The sequence below is a fragment of the Rana temporaria genome, chromosome 2 (assembly GCF_905171775.1).
Source record: "Rana temporaria chromosome 2, aRanTem1.1, whole genome shotgun sequence".
Classification (NCBI taxonomy): domain Eukaryota; kingdom Metazoa; phylum Chordata; class Amphibia; order Anura; family Ranidae; genus Rana; species Rana temporaria.
Genome location: NC_053490.1, coordinates 110,921,916 through 110,938,854, shown reverse-complemented (window position 1 = coordinate 110,938,854; position 16,939 = coordinate 110,921,916). Strand labels below are relative to the sequence as shown.

Sequence of the window (16,939 nt, the reverse complement as noted above, 5' to 3'; positions counted from 1 at the left end):
TTGTTACAGCATTTAGACACTTTATAAAATAGAAATTGACTGGGGCCATCTTAAAGCGGGGGTTCACCCTATCGACGGGAAAAAAACATTTTTTTTTTCTTTTACCTTAAAATCAGGCATTGTAGCGCGAGCTACAGTATGCCTGTCCCATTTTTTTTAGCCCCATACTCACCTTGTAGTCGTCCATCGAAGATACCGGGGAATGGGCGTGCCTATGGAGACGGAGGATGATTGACGGCCGGCTCTGGCGCGTCACGCTTCTCCGGAAATAGCCGAAATAGGCTTGGTCTTCACGACGCGTGCGCATAGCCTGTGCGCAGGCGCCGTGAAGAGCCGAGACCTACTCCGGCTGTCTTCGGGGAGAGTGACGTGCCAGGGCCGGCCGTCAATCATCCTCCCTCTCCATAGGCACGCCCATTCCCCGCGGGAGCCGAAATCTACGATGGACGACTACAAGGTGAGTACGGGGTTAAAAAAATCGGGACAGGCATACTGTAGCTCGCGCTACAATGCCTGTCTCGATGGTAAAATGTGTCGGGGGGGGTGAACTACCGCTTTAAGTGTGGGCATCATGAAGCCAGACTGTATGACTTCCTGGATTTCAGCCTTGCAGATCTCGCACATGCTCAGTGCTGCACAAGCAGTGTCAGATCAGGTTTCAGCACCTGTGCTGTCCAAGTCACATGATTCTTTGAGACTGGGGAGTGCACAGACTCCTGGAAAGTTACACCAACTACATTCCCAGGAGTCTGTGCGGTGTAGGTTAGGAAGCATTAAGCACCTAGGTGCAGGAAGTGGGAAGATTAACTATTCTGCCTAGCAACAACACTTTGAAGGCATCTAAAAAAAAAAAAAAAATTCGTAAAGGACTAATGACATTTTTTTAAAACTACTGATGTAATGTTATATTTATGGGTGGAACTCCACTTTAAGTAGTATTGAAAGGGGCCCTATAAGCAAATATTAACCTTAAACCTTTGTTAACAATCTTTAGCTAATGCATGACAGAAGGATTGATATACTGTTTCTGAAGAAAATACTGACCTGTGCGCAATGTTATGAAAGTCATGCAACCAAAAGCCTGCTGGTCTAATCATTTTTGCTGAAGGGGAGGTTAAACTAATTTGACCCAAGATCCTTTACTGCAACCTGTATGAGCTGTATTGAAGTTTGCATGGACCAACTTTTTTTTCCAGGAAAGGTAAGTATTTAAAAAAACATGAAAAATTATATATACTGTGTGTGTATATATATATATATATATATATATATAATCTTTTTGTCTCAAAGATGGCGGCCCAGATTTCAAGATAACTTTGTGTCCAGGCTTTCACAAGATGGCACATGTAGTCCATAGCAGAGTAAACATTTGTGCCATGCCTGCCCCCACACCTCCTCTCACACCCCTATCCGAAACAAAAGAACTTCCACCCTGGTGGTTACGGGTGCAGGGACAGGTACGATTCCTGCACCCGCAACCAGCCCGCAGACTGTGGTCAAGTGTGAACCTGAGCCTAATGGTGGATATAAATCCAAAAAAGGTATAGAACACACACAGGTCTTGCAGCAGAGACAAATCACAGCAACATTATTTTATTGTCGTGAGCTTCCTTGAATGTCAGACTACATAAAGGTCAAAGTACAAAGTGTAGCAAAGACTGAATCACCAGGGTTACTCCAATTATACTAATTTATTGATGGAAGAATAATGTTTTAGAATAAGTACTGTACACTTAAATATAACCGAGACACCTGCTAAACATAAATGAAACCTAAAGGATAATTTAACATATTAAAAGCTCTAAGTTCTTTATAGTTATCTCTTCCTACGTCTAGAATGAGCTATCTGTAATATAAGACATATTTTATAGCTTGAGGGGATGACTTCAAAAACATTCTTAAATAAAAGCGCCAGGGACAGAACAAAGCCTCTTATAGCAGTAGAAGTAGAACTCTCTGGGGTCTTATTAGTACCTTCGAAGAAGAACAGGCCTTCGAAATTACCACTAACCACAACTGGCAAGCCTATTTTAATCTACGATGTGCTCTATAAATACTTGAATTATTGTTTTTGATAGGTGTTTCCATAATATTTATTTCATCAATAAAACACAAGCCATTCATCTCTCTTGACTGGTAAACCTAATTTTTTAATAACACTCATAGATAAATAAGTAAAAAGATTCAGGAGCAGAAACCTAAAGGCTGTCTTGTAGGGAAATATAATTAGGCAAATATTACTGTAGGATTATTATTATTATAACAGCCAGAGATGTATTACCTATCTAAGTCTCCATAGATAATTTGTAAGGAGGGAAGCAGCATAGGCTGCTAAGGCTATACATCCACCCCTGACCCCATTGATTGATCTAGCTGGGATTAGTAGAGCTGCTGGTGCAGTGTGATGGGAAAAATTGCACTCGTTGCACCCATTAGTTCAGTGGTTCTCAACCTAGATTGAGTGGTTCTCAATCTAGCTAGGATTAGTAGAGCTGCTGGTGCAGTGTGATGGGAAAAATTGCACTCGTTGCACCCATTAGTTCAGTGGTTTTCAACCTGGGGGTCGGGACCCCCTTGGGGGTCGAATGATGATTTGCCAGGGGTCACCTAATCCTGTGCTGTTCCTGAAGCCCGCACCACTCTCCCAGCCTTTTTGCGGCCGCCCATCAGAGCTGTCCCTGGAGCCTGTGGCTGCCCAGCTGGGCTGTTCCTAGAGCAAACGGCTGCCCACTCAGCCTCTTCGCAGCCACTCGTTCAGTAAATGGCATAGCTGGGGGGCAGAGACTAGAGGTCAGCTGACTGGTGAGGAATGTGAAGTGGTAGGGGCTGGAGGAGACCCCATCTCCCGATTTCGGCATAGGTGTCACTGCTACGGGACACCACAAAGTTGGAGACACAGTGAAGCCGGTGACAGTGAGTAACACAACCTGTGATTAGAGTTGCCATTAAAAGCCCTCACTACAGTTCTCAGATCAGCAGATGACCTTCATCAAGAGCACCTAAGTTGGCCGATCAGAACTCCAACCAGTATTGGCACTCATCCCATTCCCCCCACCAAAGAGTAAGAGAAGGAATAAAAATAGAGAATACATGGAAGAGAGAGAAAAAGAGGGGGAGGAAGAAAAGAAAATGGAAGAGAAACAATAACAGAACAAGAAAGATGGCTAGAGAGAGGGATGGGGGAAAAAAAAGAAAAAAAAAGAAATAAGGATAGAGAGGGATAAAAGGGAAAGAAAGGAGAACAAAGAGAAAGAGTAGTACATCCTAAAATGCATTATAAGGTTTTTTTTTTAATACTGTACGAGTGGAGGGGACTCAGGGAGCGCTAAATATCCATGGGTTAGGGGCGCAAATTACTTGTCTTGCCTTGGTTGCTGACAACCCACGCTATGAAAATAATTTTACTGTTAGGGGTCCCCACAACTTGGGAAATTTTATCAAGGGGTCACGGGACTAGAAAGGTTGAGAACCACTGCATTAGTTTGTTGAAAACCTCCAGTCCACACAATCTCAGGAAAGCAAGTGTGGTGAACTGATCTTCACAACCTTGTAATACTAGAGGGTAAGCTCACTTGGCAGGTACTCCTTCCAGGAGAAAACATGTTTAGAGGAGCTCAAAAACACTTCAGGGAGTTATTTACGAAAAGGCAAATCCACTTTGCACTACAAGTGCAAACTGCACTTGAAATTGCACTGAAAGTGCACTTGGAAGTGCAGTCACTATAAATCTCAGGGGTAGATCTGAAATGAGGGGAAGCTCTGCTGATTTTATCATCCAATCATGTGCAAGCTAAAATGCTGTTTTTTTTTTCCTTGCACGTCTCCCTCAGGTCTATAGTGACTGCACTTCCAAGTGCACTTTCAGTGCAATTTCAAGTGCACTTGCAGTGCAAAGTGGATTTGCCTTTCGTAAATATCCTCCAAAGTGTGCATGAGCAGTAAATGTTTTGGCAGGAAAGGTGTGGCATCAAGCAGGACCTCAAAGTGAAGATGGCTGGAACAAAGAGGAAGATAAGTATTTTATCCTAGGTTCACACATATCTGGAGTGGCAAATGCAGCGATCCCTGTGCATATCCCACACCGCATTGGCATCACACTGTGTTCGCAATCTGCTTCTGTAAATACAAAGTTATCGACACCACAAACGTATTACAGACCCATTGTGATTTGTCCGAACCAGATGGCATGGTACAAAATGACCATAAAATGTGGTTGTGGTGCGGCTCCAAAAAAGGTGCCTGCACTTTTTTGGTGCAAAATGGTTCAATTTGAGACCATTTAGCCTAGGTTCACACTAAGGCTCACACTAAGGCGGTGCAGGAAACATTGCAATCTGTCCACGTTTTCCCCACTACATTCCAATCGCACTGCCCTTCCGTTTTGCTATGAGTGTTAATACAAATGTAATGACACCCCAAACGCAGGTTGCAAACGCAATGCGTTTGCCTGCATGGATCGCACTGGATTTCATGGTGCAAAACCACTATGCGATCTGGTTGCGGTGTGGCTCTGAATAGGTGCATGCACGTCTTTTGTGCAATGTAGTGCGATTTGAGCCCATGATTGGCTAAAATTGCACTGCGCTGAATCACTCGGGAATGCGGTGCAGTTCCTGTGTGATTAACATGCAGGTTATAGTATGGATTGGGGCTAAGACACCAGACTGCACTTGGGGAGGGGGATTTATTGAAGAACAAGTTCACATGTCTTTTGAGGATATTCTCTAGGTTATTTAATATGGATTTGCCCTTTGGACCAGCATAAATCTAAAATTTAAATACTTGCAAATATTTTTATTTCCAAAATAAATATTAATATAAAAAGCATTCTGTTTTTTCCTTGATAACTCCAATTGAATACTTTAGTTTCTTGATTATTTTACTGAGGTTCCATAAAAAAAACGGCTTCTAATGTTACTGCTGGTAATAACTGAAGAGTTTTCAATCTCTGTCTGCAGAATTTTAAATATTAATACAGTGTGTCAGATAATATATGGAATCTGGATAATTATGCAGCTCTGAGAATTTTTGACAAGTGGTATTAAAATAGAACATGAGCATTGACACCATCACTGCTCCCTAATCCATTTTAAAGCCTAAAGGTCTGAATTATAGGCCTAGCAGGTGTTTACCTCATCATATGTCTACAGTAATTTGAACTAAGTATGTTAACACTAGACATAGTTAGTATTTATCATACATTCATTGTGATGTAAACCCAAAGTAACCATACCTGGGGTGCAGTATTTTCTAGGGGAATGCATTGCTCATAATAACCTAAGTATGCGTTGATGTGTGTAATGTGGATTGTATAATGCGGTCTTCTCTTGTAGGTCTGTGTTATTCCAGCTGAATTATTCTGCTTTGTGTGCAATTGTTTATACAAGGGCCTGCAACGTTCCCAGCCTTCCATTTAACATTCCGCTAAAAGCCTTTACGCCATTCACATTCACAAGCTGTGTGCGCTGAGGTACTGCTGTTTACTCACTAAATGCGGCCATTTTCTAATCAGTGGAATTTTCACAAAGTGAGGATTGCGTTATGGTATTTTTCTAGTTCTGTTAATTATTTTCTGCTCTTTTTCTCAATTACACTACAGGAAACAAATTTTGTGCAATTATAGTCCATTTTCATACATCTTTTAATTGCTTTCTATGAATTTAAACAATAATTACAGATGTCATGACAGGATTAAAAAAACGCAATGCCTTGTACAGTATATGGGATTATAACAGCATTTAATAAAATAACGTGATTGACTGCAAATATTACCATGAACCTAGAAGGTCTTAAAGGAAGTAGGTGTGATAAAAGGCAACAATGACCTAAGTAATTGGCTTAAATATGAGCACTTGTTATACCTTTATGGGTAGATAGGTACAGTAAATGCAGTAAATACAATACCTTGGTTTACGAGCATAATTTCTTCCAGAAGCATGCTTGTAATTCAAAGCACTCTTATATCGAAGAAATTTTTCTCATAAGAAATAATGGAAACTCAGATAATTTGTTCCACATTTATTCATATAAAAATTATCAAAATATGAGCAAAAGCTCATATTAATACTGTACAGTACTGTAGTAGGAATACTGTACTATACCTCTGTGTTTAAAAAAAAAAAAAAGAAGAATCACAGTTTTAATGTAAAAACAAAAGAATTACACTCACCGGTGAGGATAATTATTTACTGGCTTAAAAAGTTTCCTCATGCCAAACCATTAATGCTGATTATCGGAATATATGGACATTTTCATATCAGGGAAGCCCTTGCTCTTAACCACCAAACACAATATGTATATATATATATACATTGTAGTTTGCAAGTGGTTTACTGGGATTATTATAATGAATATTAAATATTATATAAAAAATATATATAATATATATAATGATTGGGGGTTATAAGTAATCTTCTAGCAAAAAGTACTGATTTAAATAAAGTGCCAGAAAAGGCTTGTGTCCTTCTGTGCAGGATAAGACTGTAAAGTAATTTTAACTTGCATACAATAATACCTTGGTTTTTGAGTAACGCAGTATGCAAGCATTTTGAAAGACGAGTATTTTGTCTTGATATATGATATGCGAATGGTAGTTTTACTGTAAAAACAAAAGAACTACACTCACAATGTTAGGGAGTCTGGAGCTCATCCATGTAAAGGCGTTGTGTATATGTACAGTAAAGCCGATTGTGTACAGTATACAGTACAGTGTTGTATGTGGCCAGAGGTTTGGGGGTGATGGTGGCTCCCAGCACTTCCTGGAGATACTCAGAGACACTCCCAGCTGGGTGGGGTGGGTGTAACATGCGCCGGAGCACCCGGAAGTGATGTCAACAGTTCCACAGTATCCACCATTGCCCCTGAACCTCTAGCCACACACAGCGCAGTATACTGTACACCAGCCGCATTACTGTACATATGCCCAACGACTTTACAGAGAGGAGCTCCAGACTCCTTAACATTGTGTGTGAGTGAGAAACTTATATAGCGCAGCACATGCGAACTGAATCGCCTCTGGGCGCTCGTTGTTCCTTTCTCTTTTGAGATCAAAAGAGATGAGTTTTGATCTTTATTCTGAAGGCCAAGTGGTTCTCCTCCAACCGAATGCTGGTTGGTAAAGCGTTCCATAGCCTGGGGCCTTGGAACGCAAATCTTCTTTCCCCTTTGGATTTGTATCTGGCTTTGGGCATCTGGAGCATATTTTGGTCGGTGGATCGCAGAATGCGATTGGGATTGTAAGTTTTTATCTTTTCGCATAGGTATTGGGAGGCCTTCCCATGGATGCACTTATGCGTCAGACAGAGTGCTTTAAAAGCAATTCTGCCTTTCACTGGCAACCAATGGAGGGTTCTTAGCGAAGCTGAGATTGATTCCCAGGGTTTTTTCCCGGTCACCAGTCTGGCGGCCGAATTTTGTACGACTTGCAGACGAGCAATTTGGTCAGTGGCGGCCCGTCCATAGGGGGCGCATGGGCGCCGCCCCCCCTCTCCCCAAAGCCAGTAAAAAAAAAAAAAAAAAAAAAATGAAAAAAAATATTTTTTTTTGGGCCCTTTAAGAAAAAAAAAAGGTCCTTTAAGACGGTGCATGTTCAGGGTGAGCGCCGGTCAAAGACTCAGAGCACTGCTATAGCATCATTGAAGCGTCATGCCAATGCAGCAGGCAAGACGCTTCATTTGCAGTTTTTTTTTAAGCTCTGTGGCTATGTGCTGTGCGCCATGAGCCAATCACTCTCCAGTGTCTCCACTCTCCTCTCTAATTGGGTCCTGCTGCTTCCTCACTGCAGAAGGAAATGGGCGGTGCTTTCCCCGGGGCAGTGTTACCTTAGTCCTCCTGGAGTCAAAAGCGAAAGTAAGTAACTTTATTAAAAACACTTTATTTGTCTCATTGTCTGTCCTGTCCAGTGTCCCTGTCCACCCCATCATGTCCAGCACCTTGTGCTGTATGCTCAGCCTGTACTGTGATCGGACTGAGAAAGGACAGGAGGGAGGGGGAGGGTGCCGTGCTTCACATCTCCTGTATGTGTGTGAGGGCTTAGAGTGCCTGCGTCCTGCAGCTGTGCTTTACAAATCTCTTATCTCTGTCTGCCTATCTAATCTATCTGACTGTCCTGCCTGTCCCCTCTCTCTCTCTCTCTCTCTCTCTCTCTCTCTCTCTCTCTCTCTCTCTCTCTCTCTCTCTCTGTCTGTCTATCTGTTTAATTATCTATCTATCTCTCTATCTATCTATAGCCATATCTATCTATCTATCTATCTATCTATCTATCTATCTATCTATCTATCTATCTATCTATCGCCATATCTATCTATCTATAGATCTATCTATCTATCTATCTCTCTATCTATAGATCTATCTATCTCTCTATCTATAGCTCTATATATCTATCTATCTCTCTATCTATAGATCTATCTATCTATCTATCTATCTATCTATCTATCTATCTATCTATCTATCTATCTATCTCTCTATCTATAGATCTCTCTATCTATCTATCTATCTATCTATCTATCTCTCTATCTATAGATCTATCTATCTATCTATCTATCTCTCTATCTATAGATCTATCTATCTATCTATCTCTCTATCTATAGATCTATCTATCTCTCTATCTATAGCTCTATCTATCTATCTATCTCTCTATCTATAGATCTCTCTATCTATCTATCTATCTATCTATCTATCTATCTATCTATCTATCTATCTATCTATCTATCTATCTATCTCTCTATCGATAGATCTCTCTATCTATCTATCTATCTATCTATCTATCTATCTATCTATCTATCTATCTATCTCTCTATCTATAGATCTATCTATCTATCTATCTATCTCTCTATCTATAGATCTATCTATCTATCTATCTATCTATCTCTCTTTCTATAGATCTATCTATCTCTCTCTATAGCTGTATCTATCTATCTCTCAATCTATAGATCTATCTATCTCTCTATCTATAGCTCTATCTATCTATCTATCTATCTATCTATCTATCTATCTATCTATCTATCTATCTGCTACCTCTGTCTAATTATCTATCTATTTATCTATCTAATTATCTGTCTGTCTATCTATATCTATCTGTCTGTTTAATTATCTATCTATCTATCTATCTATCTATCTATCTATCTATCTATCTATCTATCTATAGCTATCTGCCTAATTATCTATTTATCTATCTAATTATCTATCTATATCTATCTGTCTGTCTGTTTAATTATCTATCTATCTATCTATCTATCTATCTATCTATCTATCTATCTATCTATCTATCTATAGCTCTATATCTCTATGTCTCTATCTATCTATCTATCTATCTATTTGTCTGTCTATCTAATTATCTATAGCTAGCTGTCTGTCTGATTATCTATCTATCTATCTATCTATATCCATCTAATTATCTATTTATATCTATATATCTGTCTGTTTAATTATCTATCTACAGCTCTATCTCTTTATCTATCTACAGCTCTATCTATCTATCTATCTATCTATCTATCTATCTATCTATCTATCTATCTATCTATCGCTCTCCCTCTCTCTTTCTCTGTCTCTCTCTATCTGTTTAATTGTCTATCTATCTATCTATCTATCTATCTATCTATCTATCTATCTATCTATCTATCGCTCTCTATCTAATTATCTATCTATATCTGTCTGTCTGATTATCTATCTATCTATCTATCTATCTATCTATCTATCTATCTATCGATCTATCTAATTATCTATATCTATATGTCTGTCTAATTATATATCTATCTATCTATCTATCTATCTATCTATCTATCTATCTAATTATCTATCTGTATGTCTAATTATCTATCTATCTAATTATCTATAGCTCTATCTCTCTCCCCCTCCCTCCATCTATCTATCTGTTTAATTATCTATTTATCTATAGCTCTATCTAGCTATGTCTCTCTATCTATCTATCTATCTGTCTGTCTGTCTATCTAATTATCTATCTAATTATATATAGCTCTATCTCTCGCTCCCTCCCCCTCCCTCTATCTATCTATCTATCTATCTATCTATCTATCTATCTATCTATCTATCTATCTATCTATCTATCTATAGCTATCTGCCTAATTATCTATTTATCTATCTAATTATCTATCTATCTATCTATCTATCTATCTATCTATTTGTTTTATTATCTGTCTGTCTATCTATCTATCTGTCTCTCTGTCTGTCTGCAGGTCCCATTGTCTGCGAGTGGCGGGGGGGGGGGGGGGGTTGACTGGGGTTTTGTTTGCGCCCCCCCCAAAAAAATAGAGCACCAGCCGCCACTGAATTTGGTACTTTGGGAGTCCATGGTATAGGGCATTAGCATAGTCCGGTCTGGAGTTCACAACTGTTCCCACCACGACTGCTATGTCTTCTTTGGGAATAAATGGAGTAAGTCTGCGTAGTAGGCGCAGCAAATGGTGCGATCCACTGACTACTGACCCTATTTGTGCATCCTTTGTCATGTAGGTGTCGAAGATGACCCCCAGACTTTTGACTTTGGTGCTAGGGGTGATGATTTGGCCCAAAATGGGTGGGGGTGTCCAAGTTGTTGCAGGTTGGTTCTTACGACTAGCGTGAAACAGGAGAAGTTCTGATTTGGAGCTGTTGAGTTTAAGATAACTCTTTGTCATCCAGTTTTCTATTGAAGAGAGACATGTCTCTAGACTGAGATGATGATCCATTTTGTTGCAGATGCGAAAATATAGTTGTCTGTCATCTGCATAGGAGTGGTAAAGTAGATTTTGGCTACTGATGATTTCAAAGAGAGGGCGGAGATAGATGTTGAACAGCACTGCATACTAGCCCATTATGCTTTTACTTTGCGGGGGAATAAAGAGGAAGTAAAACCCATCAGTGTTTACTTTCTCTTTAAGGCAAATAAACATGCATTTACCTTTTATATACAGAAAAAACTAACTGCACTATATATCCCCAAGGCAGCAAAAGCAGCAGCTCTGCTGTGAGATATTGACAGTAATAAACAATGGGAAAAAGAGAGCCGCGCTACACATCTACATAAATGTAATAGGAGAGAGATTGATTAAGTTCAGTCCATGGTAGATATTGACACTACTCATGGAAAAGAAAGTGGGGAAGTGTATATCACTTCATAAGTCCTCCTCGTGATGTTAGTGACTCACAAAACAACCAAAAATAAACCTCTACCAGACAGCAAGCCATAGCATCACGAGGAGGAATTATGGAGTGATATACACTTCCTCACTTACTTTTTCATGAGTGGTGTCAATATCTACTATGGACTGGAATTAATCAATTTCTCTCCTATTGCATGCATTTACCTTTGTTCTACTGTGCCTCAAGAGTGCCAAAACCTGAAGCTCTCCTTATGCAAAAACCAACCAATAAGTCAACACTTTTACTAGCCTTCTACCCCATCTTCTCTCTATTGGATGATAATTGTGATAAGCAGCTTCAATGTAACTGACAAATAGAGAGCTGGGAGTGAGCAGGCCAAATCACAAACTTCCAAGATAGAACTTCCATTAACAAGTACCCTGGGTGTTGGGTTTCACAGGCTCTATAGTAGAAAGATGAAGCCAATTTTGCATCCAAGTGGAAACTGACTTTAGGATTGTTAGCGTTTGTGTTAAAGCATTAAATATTGTTATTTTACAGTAAAAAGCCACATAATCTAGACACACTACTGCACCTCTTGATGTTAAAGAATTTCCATTGTGTCTAACCACACAATATGGAGAAATGTTGAGTGCCTACTCCTTCTCCTCAAGCATAAAATAGCTGCACAAGGAAAAAACATGGTGGTGCAATGCACGATTCCATTGCTTTGCTATGTGTAGGCATTCCTCTTTACTGAACACTTAAAAAAAAAAGAATAATGATACATTAAATTAAACTTTGATATTTAAAAGATACCATGACAACTGCTTACCAGCAAGAATTCTTTGAGGTGTGTCTCTATATTCTTATGATAGATGGTGAAGAACGCAGCAGACACCTGAATGATAGCTTTGGCCAGGCAGTGGCTGTTGTTACTGTATCCTGAAAAAACAAACACATTTGCTGTAAATACGGTTAGCCAATAAATAATTCCCTTGGGGAGCATGTCAACCAACAATAACACCGTCAGTTCATTAGAATATATCACTTATTTTATATGGATTATTATCTTACATTTTCTTATTAAAAACGTCTATTCATACACATAAATAACATATACATGGGGCATTGATTTTTTTTACATGAAATATTATCCACTTACCTACTGGGCACTTATAACCCCTTTATGCCGAAGTCAATATTCAGCTTTCAGTGCTGTCGCACTTTGAATGACAATTGCGTGGTCATGCAACACTGTACCCAAACTGGTATTTAACCACTTAAGACCCGGACCAAAATGCAGCTAAAGGACCTTGCCCCTTTTTGCGATTCGGCACTGCGTCGCTTTAACAGACAATTGCGCGGTCGTGCGACGTGGCTCCCAAACAAAATTGGCGTATTTTTTTTCCCACAAATAGAGTTTTCTTTTGGTGGTATTTGATCACCTCTGCAGTTTTTATTTTTTGCTCCATAAACAAAAGTAGAGCGACAATTTTGAAAAAAAATCTATATTTTTTACTTTTTGCTATAATAAATATCCCCCAAATTTTTTTTTTCTAAATGTTTTCCTCAGTTTAGGCCGATACGTATTCTTCTACCTATTTTTAGTAAAAAAAAATCGCAATAAGCGATTATCGGTTGGTTTGCGCAAAATTTATAGCGTTTACAAAATAGGGTATAGATTTATTGCATTTTTATTTTTTTATTTTTTTTTACTACTAATGGCGGCGATCAGCGATTTTTTTCATGACTGTGGCATTATGGCGGACACTTCGGACAATTTTGACACATTTTTGGGACCATTGTCATTTTCACAGCAAAAAATGCATTTAAAATGCATTGTTTATTGTGAAAATGACAGTTGCAGTTTGGGAGTTTACCACAGGGGGCGCTGATGGGGTTATGTGTGACCTGAAGTGTGTTTACAACTGTAGGGGGGAGTGGCTGTAGGTGTGACGTCATCAATTGTGTCCCCCTATAAAAGGGATGACACGATTGATGCTGCCGCCACAGTGAAGAACGGGGAAGCCGTGTTTACACACGGCTCTCCCTGTTCTTCAGCTCCGGGGACCGATCGCGGGACTCCAGCGACGATCGGGTACGCGAGTCCCGCGGTCACGGTCACGGAGCTTCGGACCGGGTTGCGGCTTAAAGGACAACGTACCTATACGTTGATGTGCCCAGCCGTGCCATTCTGCCGACGTATATCGGCGTAAAGAGGTCGTTAAGTGGTTAATCACCACTGGGTTTTATAATTTTTTGCTAAAGAAACAAAAAAAAACTAACATTTTATAGTTTGTTATAAAAAACAAATTTAAACAGGTAATTTTTCTCCTTCACTGATGTGCATTGATGAGGCTGCACTGATAGGCTGCACTGATATGCACTGATGAGGCGGCACTGATACGTGGCACTGATGAAGCTGCAATAATTGACACTGATGAGGTGGCACTGATGGGTACTGATTAGGCGGCACTGATGAGGCTGCACTGATAGGTGGCACTGATGAGCACTGAAAGATGGCACTGATAGGTATAATAGACAGCACTGATAGGTAGCACTAATAGGTGACACTGATGATGAGGCACTGGTGGGCACTGATAGGTGGGCACTGATTGGCAGCACTAGTGGGCACTGATAGGTGGCAATGGCAGGCACTAATAGGTGGCACTGATTATCAGCACCAGCGGGCATAGATTGGAAACAATGTCTCTGTAACAGAAGCCAGTTACCAGCTTTCTTTTCTTCTCCTCACACTGATCATGAGGAGAAACAGCCTATAACTGGCTTTGTTTGAAGGACTCAGCGATCACAGAGCACGCAAGCTGCATGCCGCAGAGGGCGCTCAGACATCGCGATCACGGGAGGATGTCTAAGGGGTGGTGGTGGGCTCCCTCCAGGCACACCAGCCCTTAACCTATCCACTGCTATATTTTCTCCAACTTGGAAGACTTATAAAACTATAGAGTTAGGACCGCAGTATACAGAGGTGCCCTGACATCGGCACTGTGGCTTACACATATATTTGCAAATGTGTACAAACAAAACCCTCTGTTTTTAACATAAACTGTTAGGCTCGATTCACACTGCAAATTTGTTTGCTTTTTTGTCTTGTGTGAGGTGCGAATTTATCCTGAATTTACGGCGAATTTACCGCGAATTTCAGGAGTCTGCGATTGATGTTTTAGCCAATGGAATCATAATGTAAATAAATAATGTAAAAAAAGGTGTTAACTTCCTGTGTATTTCCTGTTTTTTTTATCTGGCAAACTTACTGTACTAAACCAAATAATTTGCCTGATTGCTGTGTTTTATGTGTGCAATCAGGGCCGCCATCAGGGGGATACAGGCAGTACACCTGATGGCCCCAGGTCCCTGGATGGCAACCCCCCTTTTTTTATTTATTTTTTTATAAAAAATATATATATTTTTTAAATATATTTTTATTTTATATTAAAGGGGCAATTTTTTTTTTAGGGGTCCGGAGGTCCCCAGGGGGCCCGGAGATCCCTGGATGACAACCCCCCTTTTTTTATATTAAAAAAAAAACTTTTTTTAATATATATTTTTTTTTTATTTATATATATATATATATATATATATATATACCGTATTTATCACGGTATAACGCGCTCCCGCATATACCGCGCACCCCTAATGTTGCCCCGAATCCTGTGTAAAAAATTTTTTTTTGTACTTACAGTTTTGGTGTCTTGCGCGGCGTCCATCGGCGGCCTCGTCGGGTCCAGCGTCCGTCTGCGGCTTCGGGTGTCCTCTTCGTCGGGTCCGGCGTCCTTCTGCGGCTTCGGGTGTCCTCTTCGTCGGGTCCGGCGTCCGTCTGCGGCTTCGGGTGTCCTCTTCGTCGGGTCCGGCGTCCTTCTGCGGCGTCCTCCCCGCTCGTTTCCCGCGCCGAGTTTGAATACTGCGCCGACATATACAGAGCGCAGTACACTAGTGTATTGTCGGGCAGGCTCGGCAACTCTCGCGCTGACGTCCTGTACGTCCAGGACGTGAGCGCGGAAGGAGCCGAGACTGCCCGACTATACCCGAGTGTACTGCGCTCGGTATATGTCAGCGCAGTATTCAAACTCAGCGCGGGAAAGTGGGTATCGGCGTATACCGCGCACCCACGATTTTTCCCTGATTTTCAGGGCAAAAAAGTGCGCGGTATACGCCGATAAATACGGTATATATATTAGGGCCCTGAGGTCCCCAGGGCCCCGGATGGCAACCCCCCTTTTTTATATATATTTTTTTATATATTTTTTTTTATATATTTTTTTTTTCCTTTTTATTTCTTATATATATATATATCTGTCATGTTGCTGGGCAGAACAGGGAAATGCCTTATTTACATAGGCATCTCCCCGTTCTTCAGCTCCGTGACATGATCGCGGGACACGGTCACGGAGTACCATGCTCCCACTAAGTCACGATTTAAAGGGGACGTACCTGTACGCCCATTTGCGCAGCTGAGCTATTGTGCTGACGTATATCGTAGTGCGCTGGTCGGCAAGTGGTTAAAACGCGTAAATATAACATACTTTCCTATCTATTCACTAAGACTAGCAGCACAATGATTAAAAATAATCAATGTTGATTGCTAGAGTGAAGTTCCACTTTAAGTGTACATAGAGAATGGTCATTGTGCCCTTTCTTACTGCCTAGTGTTTCTTACCGTCATTTTCGATGCTGTAGAAGGACATGGGATCGGAGGCCAGCAGAGGGAGAGACACTGCCAGAAACACCTGCAACAGACACGCTACCTTGTACTCTTCATCAAGAGAGGAACTTTCTGTGAAAGAAGAGCAATGAATGTAAACAACAGAGGAATGGGCCTCATTAACAGATATCTACGCTCAAAAGGAAAATTGGAAAAGCAACCTAATTCTACTACTTAACTTGTTCACCTATTTAACACATTGAAGTACCATGAGCCATACGATAAAAGAGAACCTTTTTAAAAAATGCCAAGTCACAACCACTCTGGATAATATACCCTATACTTTGTGATTGAAGCCATGACTTCAACAAATTGGATATCATAGTCTGATAAACAGGAGACATGACTAGAGGAAAAGTAAACTGGTATAACATTTTTAAAATGGCAATTACAAGATCTAAAGAGAAATCTCTGGTTGTGATTTTGCTGTTATCTTTCACTTCTACACTTGAGTATGTTTATGTAGCTACTGAACTCTAAAATTTGATTGTATACTCTCTATTTGTAACCAACAACTATGAATTGGTGTTATTGAATACAAATTGAATTGATATTTAGGTAGCCCCTTATTTTGCATAGTTTTGTTAAAGGGGTTGTAAAGGAAAATGTATTTTTTCATAATAAGCATCCTTTACCTGCAGACATTCCTCTTTTCACTTCCTCATTGTTCGTTTTTGCTCAGAAGTTGCTCTATTTCTTCTCTGTTCACTTCCTGCTTGTCTGATTTTACTGACCACCGTGACGGGAGGCTTTACTGCGGTGGTCAGTAACGCCCTCCTGGGAACTACATCTGTGTGGCAAGATGCTCTCTACGTGTTAGAGACTTCAAGGAGGTGTGAATTACTGGGCATGCCGCAATGCATACTGGGAAATGTAGTTCTTACATGAACAAACGATGCAAACCAGGAAGTGAATGAAAGAACAGAAACTAGAATGCCATCGTGATATAGATGAAGGAATTTAATAGGTATTTACTTGTTTTTTAACAGAATCATTACACTATTCTGTCTGTCTACCTTGAAGACATTAATTTTAGGCAAACAATGTTTTTCCTTTACAACTCCTTTAAATCTAAAAGAGATTGAACATGGATTGTGCAATAAATTTGTAACATATACAGTGTTGCATTTTTTT

General features: G+C 40.2%; 1 protein-coding gene across 1 annotated transcript in view; it reads right to left on the bottom strand.

The window, feature by feature from the left end:
* The window catches only part of NCKAP1L (NCK associated protein 1 like), a 273,575-nt gene that overhangs the window by 50,818 nt on the left and 205,818 nt on the right, over positions 1–16,939 (bottom strand). The window contains exons 28-29 of the mRNA XM_040340760.1: positions 15,761–15,877; positions 11,915–12,024 (exon numbers count right to left, since the gene is read on the bottom strand). Of these exons, the coding sequence (XP_040196694.1) occupies positions 11,915–12,024; positions 15,761–15,877 (227 nt within the window). The remainder of the gene's footprint in view (positions 1–11,914; positions 12,025–15,760; positions 15,878–16,939) is intronic.